Source organism: Elephantulus edwardii, unplaced genomic scaffold (genome assembly GCF_000299155.1).
Source record: "Elephantulus edwardii isolate Elephantulus edwardi_28Jun2011 unplaced genomic scaffold, EleEdw1.0 scaffold00040, whole genome shotgun sequence".
Classification (NCBI taxonomy): domain Eukaryota; kingdom Metazoa; phylum Chordata; class Mammalia; order Macroscelidea; family Macroscelididae; genus Elephantulus; species Elephantulus edwardii.
This window is the reverse complement of record NW_006399790.1, coordinates 20,793,209-20,803,584: the sequence shown is the minus strand read 5'-3', so window position 1 is coordinate 20,803,584 and position 10,376 is coordinate 20,793,209. Positions and strand designations below refer to the sequence as shown.

At 40.6% G+C, this 10,376-nt stretch overlaps 1 protein-coding gene across 1 annotated transcript; it reads right to left on the bottom strand.

The window, feature by feature from the left end:
- Positions 1-9,929: 9,929 nt before the first annotated feature.
- Positions 9,930-10,376, bottom strand: LOC102877628 (ATP synthase F(0) complex subunit C2, mitochondrial-like). The gene has a single exon (XM_006885067.1). The coding sequence runs from the start codon at positions 10,353-10,355 to the stop codon at positions 9,930-9,932; it is 426 nt and encodes a 141-aa protein (XP_006885129.1). The 5' UTR covers positions 10,356-10,376.

Sequence of the window (10,376 nt, the reverse complement as noted above, 5' to 3'; positions counted from 1 at the left end):
CAGAGAGAAGGCCTTCTCTCGGAATTCAAACTTGAAGCCCCTAAACGTGGAGAAAATAAATTTTGTCCTATAAAAGCACATGCTGTGGAATTTCTGTTACAGCAGTGCTAAGAAATTACAGCCTCAATTTATGAATGCTTCCTTTTATAGAAACATTTTTTTAATGTCAAGTCTAAGAACTCTTCACCAAGCTCTAAATCCCAAAGATTTTTCTCCTCATTTTTGTAGAGGTTTTATAGTTTTACCTTTAAATTCTTAATCTATTTTGAGATAATTTTTGTATCAAGTATGAGGTTTAAATTGAGACTCAGTTGTTTGGATATCCAGTTTGCTTGTACCTAGGAATTGTTCCAGTACCAATTGTTGAATTTCCCCATTGCTTTTGGACCTTTGTGAAAAATTCATTGAGTGTGTTATGTAGGTCTATTTCCGTGTTCTGTTCTTTCAAATTACATATGTATCTTTTTGCCAATACCACACAATCTATATAATAAGCTATATAATAAGCCTCGAAGTTGGCCTGAATTATTCCTTCCACTTACTCTTGTTTTTCAAAATTGTTTTAGCTATTCTAAGTCCTTCGCCTTTCAATATAAATTTTAGACAAAATCTTTTCTTTAGCCACCAAAGAACCTTTCTGGTACCATGAAACAAGCATTTAATGAAGAATCTTGGCATCTTCACTATGTTGAGTTTCCAAGTATATGGACATAGTATGTTTGAGATCTTTGGAGGTTTTTTTCCCAGGTATTTAATGGTTTTGGTTTGAAACATTCAAGTAATGTACATTGCTTGGGATTTCCTACATGAATAACCATGTCATCTACAAATAGGCACAGTTTTATTTCTATGTTGTTGATCTGAAGGCCTTTTATTTCATATGTTATTTGGGTTGTTGTTATGTGCTGTCGAGTTGCTTGTAACTCATAGTGACCCTATGTATAGCAGCAGCTCTAAAGCCTGCCATGTCCTGAGCCAGCCTCATTGACTCTGACACACTTATCCTCATTGCTCCAATTACTGTATCAATCCATCTCATCAAGGGTCTTCCTCTCCTGTGCTGTCCCTCCACCATTCTGAGAATGATGTCCTTTTCCAAGGACCAGTCCCTCCTGGCCATGTGCCCAAAATATGTGAGATATAGCTTCAAAATCCTAACCTCCAAGGAGAAACTTGGTTTCACCCTCTGCAAGACAGAACTAATTGTCTTCTTAGCGGTCCATGGTATGTTCAAGACTCTTCTCCAGTACTACAACTCAAAGGCATCAATTCTTCTTTCTTCATCCTTATTCACTATCCAGCTCTCTTATGTACAACAAGTAATTGTGAAGGCCATGCCCTGAATCAGGCGCACCTTAGTCTTTAGACTGACATTGTTGCTTTTTAGTACTCTAGAGAGGTCACTGACAGCAGATTTTTCCCTTTGCCATTCATCTTTTGATTTCCTGACTGCTGGTGTCAAGAGTATTGATTGTGGAGCTGAGCAAGTTGTAATTGTTAACAACCTCAATCTCTTCTCCATCTATTGTAGTGCTACCAATTGGCCAAGTGTTGAGAATCTTTCTCTTCCTGATGTTGAAGACTACAGTCCTTGTTCTTCTGCAGCAAGTGCTTCAAGTCCTCTTCTGTTTCAACAAGCAAATTTGTGTCATATGTATAATGTTTGATGATTGATGGTTATTGATGAGTCTTCCTCCAGTCCCAATGCCACATTCCTCCTCATAAAGCCGAGCCTCTTGAATGATCTGTTCTGCATATAGACTGAAAAGGTATGGACATAGGACACATTCCTGACACTCCTTTCCTGATTTTGAACCATGCACTGTTGCCTTGCTATGTTCTGAGGACTGCTTCCTGGTCCAAGTATAGGTTTCGCATAAGCACACTCAGGTGTTCTAGGATTCCCTCTCTCTTCAAGGTTAGCCACAATTTGTTATGACTCATATCAAATGCCTTTGCATAATCAATGAAGAACAGATAGATAGTCCTCTGGTACTCTTTGCTTTCTGCCAAGATCCATCTGACATTGGTGATAATGTCCCCAATGCCATGACCTCTTCTAAACCTAGCTTGTATTTCTGGTAATTCTCTGTTCCAGTTGTTTTTGGATAATCTTCAGCAGGATTTTGCTTGCATGTGATATGAGTGATATTCTATGATAATTTCCATACTCTGTTAGGTCACTTTTTTTTTTTTTGGAATGGGAATAAATATGGATCTCTTCTTGATAGTTAGCCAGGTTGTTGTCCTCCAGATTTCTTGGCATAACCTGGTGAGCCCATCCAGGGCAATATGTTGTTGATGTTGTTGTTATGTGCCGTCGAGTCGCCTGCGACTCATAGCGACCCTATGTACAACAGTCCTAAACTCCGCTCTGTCCTGTGCCAATTGCACTGTCTCTGACACTCCCATCCCAATTATCCCAATCACTGAATCAATCCCCCTCATAGAGGGCCTTCCTCTCCTGCGCTGTCCCTCCACCCTCCCAAGCATGATGTCCCTCTCTAAGGACCGGTCTCTCCTCACAACATGTACAAAGTATGTTAGACGGAGCCTCAGAATCCTTGTCTCCAAGGAGCCACCCGGTTTAACCCTTTCCAGGATAAATCTGTTTGTTTTCCTAGCAGTCCATGGTATTCTCAATACTCTTCTCCAGCACCACAGCTCAAAGGCATCAATTCTCCTTCTATCCTCCTTGGTCATTGTTCAACTCTCTGATGCATAACAGGTGATTGTGAAGACCATAGCCTGTATCAGACGCACCTTAGTCTCCAAAGAGACACCATTACTCTTCAGCACTTTGGAGAGGTCCCTAACAGCAGACTGTTAGGGCAATATATGTTTTTTAAAATATGTCAGTTTGTATTATATCAATTCCTGGGACCTTATTTTTTTTTTCAAGTCCTTCAGAGCAGCCTGCACTTTCTCCTTCATCAGCATAGGCTCTTGATCATATGTTGTTTCTTGAAATGCTTCTGCATTAGCCAATTCTTTTGTTGTCACATATTGTCAAATTAGAACTGATCCATAGGTGACCCTTCAACAGGTTTTCAGATGCAGTAAATTGCACAGAAGGAAATTCCCCATCTTTATCACTGTGGAGTAGTTGGTGGGTTCGAACGACATGCCTTTGGATTGGTAGCACAATTCCTTACCACTAGGCCACGAGGTGACTGACAAGGCCCTCAACTCTCAATCACCCTTTAATAATGGGAACACGGAATGTACGAAGTGAAGGTGCAGGGTCAGCAAAAGAAGACCCTCAACGAGATGGATTCACACAGCAATAGCAGCAATGGACTCAGAGATTGTGAGGATGGCACAGAATAGAGGTCTGCTTTTCACAGAGCCACTGCGGGCCGTACTCAACTCAACAGCACCTAATACCAACATATACACATATCTGTATACATATATGTTATTGTTGTTGATTCTTGTCGAGTAGAGCATGACTCTATGAACAAAAGGCCTGAATCCTTTCTATAACTATGGTCATTTATGAAAGTTCATAGAGTTTCCAGAGGTATGTTGTTTAGGAAGTGGATGCCATTCCTGCTTCCAAGTATACATATATAGATATATACAAATATATATACAAAATACATTGTTGTGGAATATGAATATATATAGGAGCTTTGCTGGCACAGTGAATTAAGCATTGAGTTGCAAACACAAAGTTAGTCATTTGAATGCACCAGCTACACTGAAGAATTCTGCTTCCAAAAAGATTTACAGTCTTAGAGACCATATGAGAGACATTTCTACTCTCTCCTGTAGGGTTACTGTGAGTTGGGATCAACAGCAGTAAGTTTGGTTGGGTTATGGTGGAACATATAAGGAGTCTGGTGGTACAGTGGTTGAAATGTTGGTGTGCTGCTAATGAAAGAATTGTGGTCTATATCTACCAGTAGCTCCTCAGGAGAATTATGGGCAGTCCCATCCCATTATGATTTACAGCCTTGGAAACCGGATGTAGAGTTGTTATGAATCTAACCAGCTTAATGGCAGTGAGTTTGAAGAAACTCTTGGTCCCTACAGGGTTTCTAAGAGGATTAAATCCAGCAAAAGTAGAAGAGTACTTCTGGTGAATGTGTTGATAGTCCAGAAAGGTGAGTACAAGAGAGAGTTGGGACCTCAGCCTGACTGACAGTCTTCAAGTAGTTGCCTTCAAGTGGTTCATAGTCTCTGAAGACTCTTGGTGGCATTTTCATGAAAGACTGCTTGATGGTGAGGGTGGCTCTGTTAGAAATCCCAGTGAGCAGGACCTAGTCTTGAAAAGCACAGTGTGCTGGTTGTTGGTGGCATCGTTTTGGGCCAGTCATTGGCTCTGCAATTGTATAGCATGGCCTGTCTCTTGTTGCACTGGGTGATGGCGGGGTGGGGGGGGGGCGGGGGGGGGGCAAAGGCTGATGCCCCTGAGGCCTGAAGAATGTAAAGAATTTGTATAATGTCATCTCTTGGCCAGGTTCTGGTCAGCGGTCTTGTCTCAGACTAGTTGGCCTGGTCTTATTCCAGTGGTAGTTGATGCTATGTGTGTGTCGGTTTCAAACCCAGACCTTGTGCATGAAATTAAGAAATATCCCAGAGGGCAAAGGACTTATTTCTGGAGGTTATAATTCAGCATTATTTGAATAAACGTATATGACAGAAGAGGTATGAATTGGGGAATGAAATTTAGCCATACTGATCAAGTCAATCAAGCCTGTGCCTTAATTCATGGTGAAACGCAAACTTGAAAAGAAAAATTCAGCTAATGAATCCACCCCAAGGGAGCATTTTAGTTTTCCTTTTTGCCCTAAGCATATCTTTTGCAAATTTGTTCTTAGGGGCCTATGGGCTAGTTACAGCCCTAACTGTCTCAGAAACAGTGATGTGCCCACGCTAGATTTCAAAAGTTTAATGGACTTTTAGGAGAGCCCTGGTGGCCTAGTGGTAAGCAGCTGCACTGCAATCCCGAAGGCACATGGTTCATATCCACCAGCTGTCCCGCAGGAGAAAGATGGGAAGTCTCCTTCTGTGCTTTTACTCGAAAATTCACTGGAGTGTCAGCTATGGGTCAGTTCTGATTTGATGGCACACAACTCAGTGGACCTTTAGATCTTTGACTGGTGCAGTTTGTGGTAGGCCATTGATGAAACAGTTGATGTGTTGAACCCTCCAGTGGCACCATATAAGAAAGGCTGAGTGATGTGCTTCTGTAAAAGCTCTAAAAACCTTTGAAAGCTTTCCTGCCTTCAAGTCAGTTCTGTCTCATAGCAACCCTCCATCGGGTTTCTGAAGGAATGTGCCCATTTTTCCCTCAAGGAGGGAATTCAAACTTGCAATCTTTTGAAAAGTAGCCCGATATACCCCTCCCCCCTGACAACTTATGAAGCAGTTCTACTCTGTAACACGACACGAGTGATTGCCTTCCGTCAGAATGGACTCAATGACAAGTTTTGGTTTTTGGTTGTTTGCAAAGGGCCACTATCAGAACTCCTGAGTGGTCAGAAGCTGTCACTAGCAAAAGGCTTTTCTTCTTAGGGTAAAATTAGTAAGAAACTAGAGTGAGAAAAAAAGATTTTAATCAGATTAAAGCAAGATGGCAGCCCTGCCTTCCTCTAAGCTCCTTAAAACGTCAGAATGTTGTTATTGTTGTTGTTAGGTGCCATCAAGTTGAACAACAGATTTGAACTTTGCCCTCTGCTGCCCCAGCCTCATGATCTCTGATGTACTCCAGCCCATTGTTACAGTGACTGTGTGAATCCATCTCATTGAGGATCTTTCTCAATTTCACTGACTCTCCACCTTTCCCAGCACATCTTTTTTCCAAGGACTTACTCCTTTCTGATAACATGCCCAATATATCAATATAGGTGTCTCAAATATTTTTACCCATTCTATAAGTTCTCTCTTCTCTTTATTGATAAAGTCCTTTGGTGCGCAAAATTTGTTTTATTTCTTATACTTTTGGTATTATATCTTTGAAACCATTGTCAAAAACCAAAGAACCAGAGAACAAATGGGAGCCTAATCTGCTGTGTAAACTTTTACTGAAAACACATTTTTTTTCTTTTTAAATGGAAGGTCCATTTAAAAAAAGGTCCTAAAAAGGTCCATCAGCCTAGAAATTGTGAAGGGTCCTTCAGGACTTGCAAGAAAAGTTACTGAAGCAAATCCACAGAAAATACAATCTCAGAATGAGCAAATGCACAGGACGGGAAGAGCTTCCAGTTAATTTTTAAAATGTCTTCAGAAAGTAAAGTATTGGCATGAAAATTCTATTCTTCTTCTCCTTCAACATATTCAAAGTCTAAAACTTAGACTTTCAAAGTAAAATAAATAAAGTGGGCTCTTTGCTTCCAGAAGTTTGTTAATGTGAGTATAAGAAAAAAGTAGAGCAGATCTAGGTATAATCTGGAATTCCACAAAATACAGAGCAAAACAAAAAAGGAAGGCAGCAGCTTTGACCAGGATAAAAATACACTAAAGCCCTTCACTGTAGGGAAAAATTAGGCTATCAAATTGCAAGGAGATAAAGAATAGACTTCTTATTTTCAACTCCCTCCACACCTAAACAAACAAAATCTAAGGCCATGGAGTTTTCTAAATCATAGTAACCCCTATAGGAAAGAGTAGGGTTTCCAAGGCCAGAATCTTCATGGAAGCAACCTGTCACATGTTTCTCCTGCAGAGCTTCTAGTGGATTCAAACCCCTGACCTTTCTGATAGCAGCTGAGCTCTTAAGTACTGTGTCAAGAGTTCTATCGCACCCACTCACTTAAAGTGAAACCACTCAATCTACCTACACGAAACCTTCTCACTCAAGAGGCAGGCCACTCAGGGACACAGCCTTCCTAATCAATTTGTGTCCATTATAGAACAAAGGATCACCAGAAATATTTGGAGCACATCTCCAGTGTAATTGAGAAGGACTAAGATGGGTAAACAGAATAATTGACCTTGAGTGAAGTAGGCTGGGTAAGCTAATACAAGGAACAGAACATTCAATTTTCCAGTCCTAATTTTCAGATCTATTCAGAACACATTTCAGGTATATTCAGAACTTCTTTGAATTGTTCAAGTATGTTCTACAACAAAATGGAAAATGAATCTAAGGAAGAGAAATATGTCGGCTGTGGGAAATGAGCAAAGAAACAGTGAAACTTAAAATAATTGGTGGAGGGGATGGCCAGACTTACTGGTCTGAAAGAGACTTAGGAGACCCCAGAAACTATGGCACTTGGTCATTCTTCAGGCCCGGAATTGAACTTTCCCCTCATGGCTCAAATTTCAGACAAACACACGGATCTATAAGGTGAACAATGGCACTATGGAGGTACACACTCCTTAGAGCAATCTATGATTCAAGATCAAAAGGGAAACATTTGCCCAAAGACAAAGTTCAGAAGGCAGGAAGGGTTAGGAAAGAAGGAACACGGATATGGAAAATACAGAGAAGTGGAATGAGTGATGTTACATTGCATGGGATTGCAATCAATGCCATGAAACAAACTGTGTATGAATTGCTGAATAAAAACCCAATTTGCTCTGGAAACTTTCACGCAAAATGAGTATGCATTGTGGATTGTTGAATGGAAAATACATTTATTGTGTTAACTTTCACCTGGTGGCCTAGTGGTAAGAAGCTGCATTGCAATCCATACAGTTGGCATTCATCAGCTTCTCTAGGGCATAAAGATGAGCAATTTCCTCCCGTGTCATTTGCTGCCTCTGAAAACCTGCTGGAGGGCCAGCTATGGGTCAGTCCTGAGACAACAACACCAACAACTTATAATAAATGAGGAAAAAGGGAAAACCCAGGAAAACCTTGAGTTGTCCAAATACTAGCAAAAATGACCAAAATTAGGATCAGGTAAAAATAGAATTCAGAACCAAAATATTTTAAAAAATACAAAGAGACATTCCTATTGAAAAATGGTTGTGGTAGTCATCATGGACCTTTTGCACCTAACAACAAGAATTGGAGACACATAAGTCAAAGACTATTAGGAATGCAGGGAGGAAATTTATAAATAGTCAAAGTGAGATATTCTTTTCTCATCCTTTTCTTTACCCTTTTATCTTCTTATCCTTTTCTACTCTTTTCCCTTCCCTCCTTCACAAAATATGTAATCAACACCTAAAATATGCCAGCTACCATAGGCACAGTGTGGAGCAAATCAACTTTGATGGTGGCCTCATGAAATTTACACAAATGTTAGTTGGGTAGAGAGATACTATTCAAATATGCATTCAAATATATGTAAAATTATGACAGTGATGAGCACTCTGAAGGAGAAGTACAAGACTGTATAGGATATTATCTTGGAAAATTAATACAGGTTTATCATATATAGTCATCTTGTTTTATTTATTGCAAAGTAGTCATGGAAAGAAAGGGGTGATGTTAAGACTTTTGAAAGTGGCTTTTATATCCATTACCTTAGTCCCCTCTGGGTGCATGGTCTCCAAATGCCTCAACATATGCTTCTCCAATTGATCAGCATCTTCTACATCATTAACAGCTGTGAGGCCAACATAAGAGGGAGAGTTAACCCTACAGTAGAGAGAATATGATAGGGTCTTGGAAATGGAGCCAGAGTTAAAGGTTTTGGACACTGTACAACTGAAGGAAGAGCTGACTTAGGACTGCTATGAGACAAAGATTGCCGGATGATTAAAGAAACCAGAGACTTCTTGCATTTGTGTTGCTGGACTGCACCTGGGCTTTCACTGTGAAATCCTTTCCCTTCCCCTGCTAACTCCCAACCTAGTAAAAAGTATATACGCAAACCCGAGAGCCAACGTTGTTCTCAATGGAGAGAAATTAAAGGCATTCCCCTTGAGAACAGGAACTAGGCAAGGATGCCCACTATCACCTCTCCTATTCAGTATTGTAGCAGAAGTCTTAGCGATAGCAATAAAACAGGAGAAGAAATAAAAGGTATCCAAATTGGCAAAGAGGAGGTAAAATTATCACTATATGCATATGATATCATAGTATACTTAGAAAACTCAGCAAGAAAACGCCTGGACATACTTGACCAATTCAGCAAAGTGTCAGGATACAAGATCAACATACAAAAATCAATTGGATTTCTCTACAGTGACAAAGAGAATACAGAACTGGAGCTAAGAAAAACAATACCCTACAATAGCTAACCATAAGATTAAATACTTGGGAGTAAATCTAACCAGAAGCACAAAATATCTATTTAAAGACAATTACAAAACATTACTATAAGAAACAAAAAGAGACCTGAAGAAGTGGAAGAATATCCCTTGCTCATGGACAGGAAGACTCAATATTGTGAAAATGACAATACTACCAAAGGCAATTTACACGTTCAATGCAATCCCAATACAAATACCAATTCCATTCTTCAACAAGGCAATCTCCAATTTCATTTGGAATGGAAAGAGGCCTCAAATAAGCAAAGCACTCCAACCTATTTCTTTAATAAACCTCACAACTTCTGCAACAAATATCAGAACCAAGAATTCCTTAAAGTGCAGGAGTGTGGGGGAGGGGAAATATATCTGTTTTGTGGCTATTCTTTTGATATTATGCATGGTATTGATGGGGACAGTTTCCCTTTGTATAGTTGATAGAAGTTGGAATTGGCCTTCTTCATGTTACCTTTGCTCTTTTTACTGTTTCTGTTTCTATTGCTCCTTTTACACAAGGAGAGAAGTAAGACGTTACAGCGTACATTTAGAATTGGAGAATCAGATTTAACAAATACAATGCTTTTCCCTTTAGCACATTATCTCCAGAGATGTTTTTTTTTTTCTTATTAACAGTATTTATTTATCTTTCCTCAGTCAAACCCTGAGCCAATCACTTTCCCCAGGCTGCCTGGGGAGTTACAGGGAAAGGAACACATAGGGTAGACAAGACATGGGGAGAGAAAACCAACACACTATGAGAGGTGGAGATGGCTCCTTCACATGGCGAAGAGGATCAGAAAGGCCACCATCAGGCAAAAGAGCCCCATGGCCTCTGAGAGGGCAAAGCCCAGAACGGCATAGGAGAAGAGCTGCTGCTTCAGAGAAGGATTCCTGGCATAACCAATGATGAGGCTCCCAAACACAGTCCCAATCCCAGCTCCAGAGCCAGCCACTCCAACCGTGGCAGCCCCAGCCCCAATGAACTTGGCTGCTGTGTCAATATCCCTTGAGACAGTGCTGGTTTGGAAGTTGCGACTAGGGACAAATGAAATCAAGGAACGTGGGGCTGTCAAGCAGCTGAAATTCTCATCTCTCAGTGTCTCTGGCTGTTTCAGGACCACTGCAGACAATGGACGGCTCAGCAGCTGAGAGGCACTCCTGACCAGGGAAGGGGTGGAGACAAACTTGGTGCAGGTATACATTTTCAGGGGATGAGGGGCTGT

Coding starts and splice junctions, on each gene's coding strand:
- LOC102877628 (XM_006885067.1), bottom strand. CDS start 10,355: ATGTATACCTGCACCAAGTTTGTCTCCACCCCTTCCCTGGTCAGGAGT.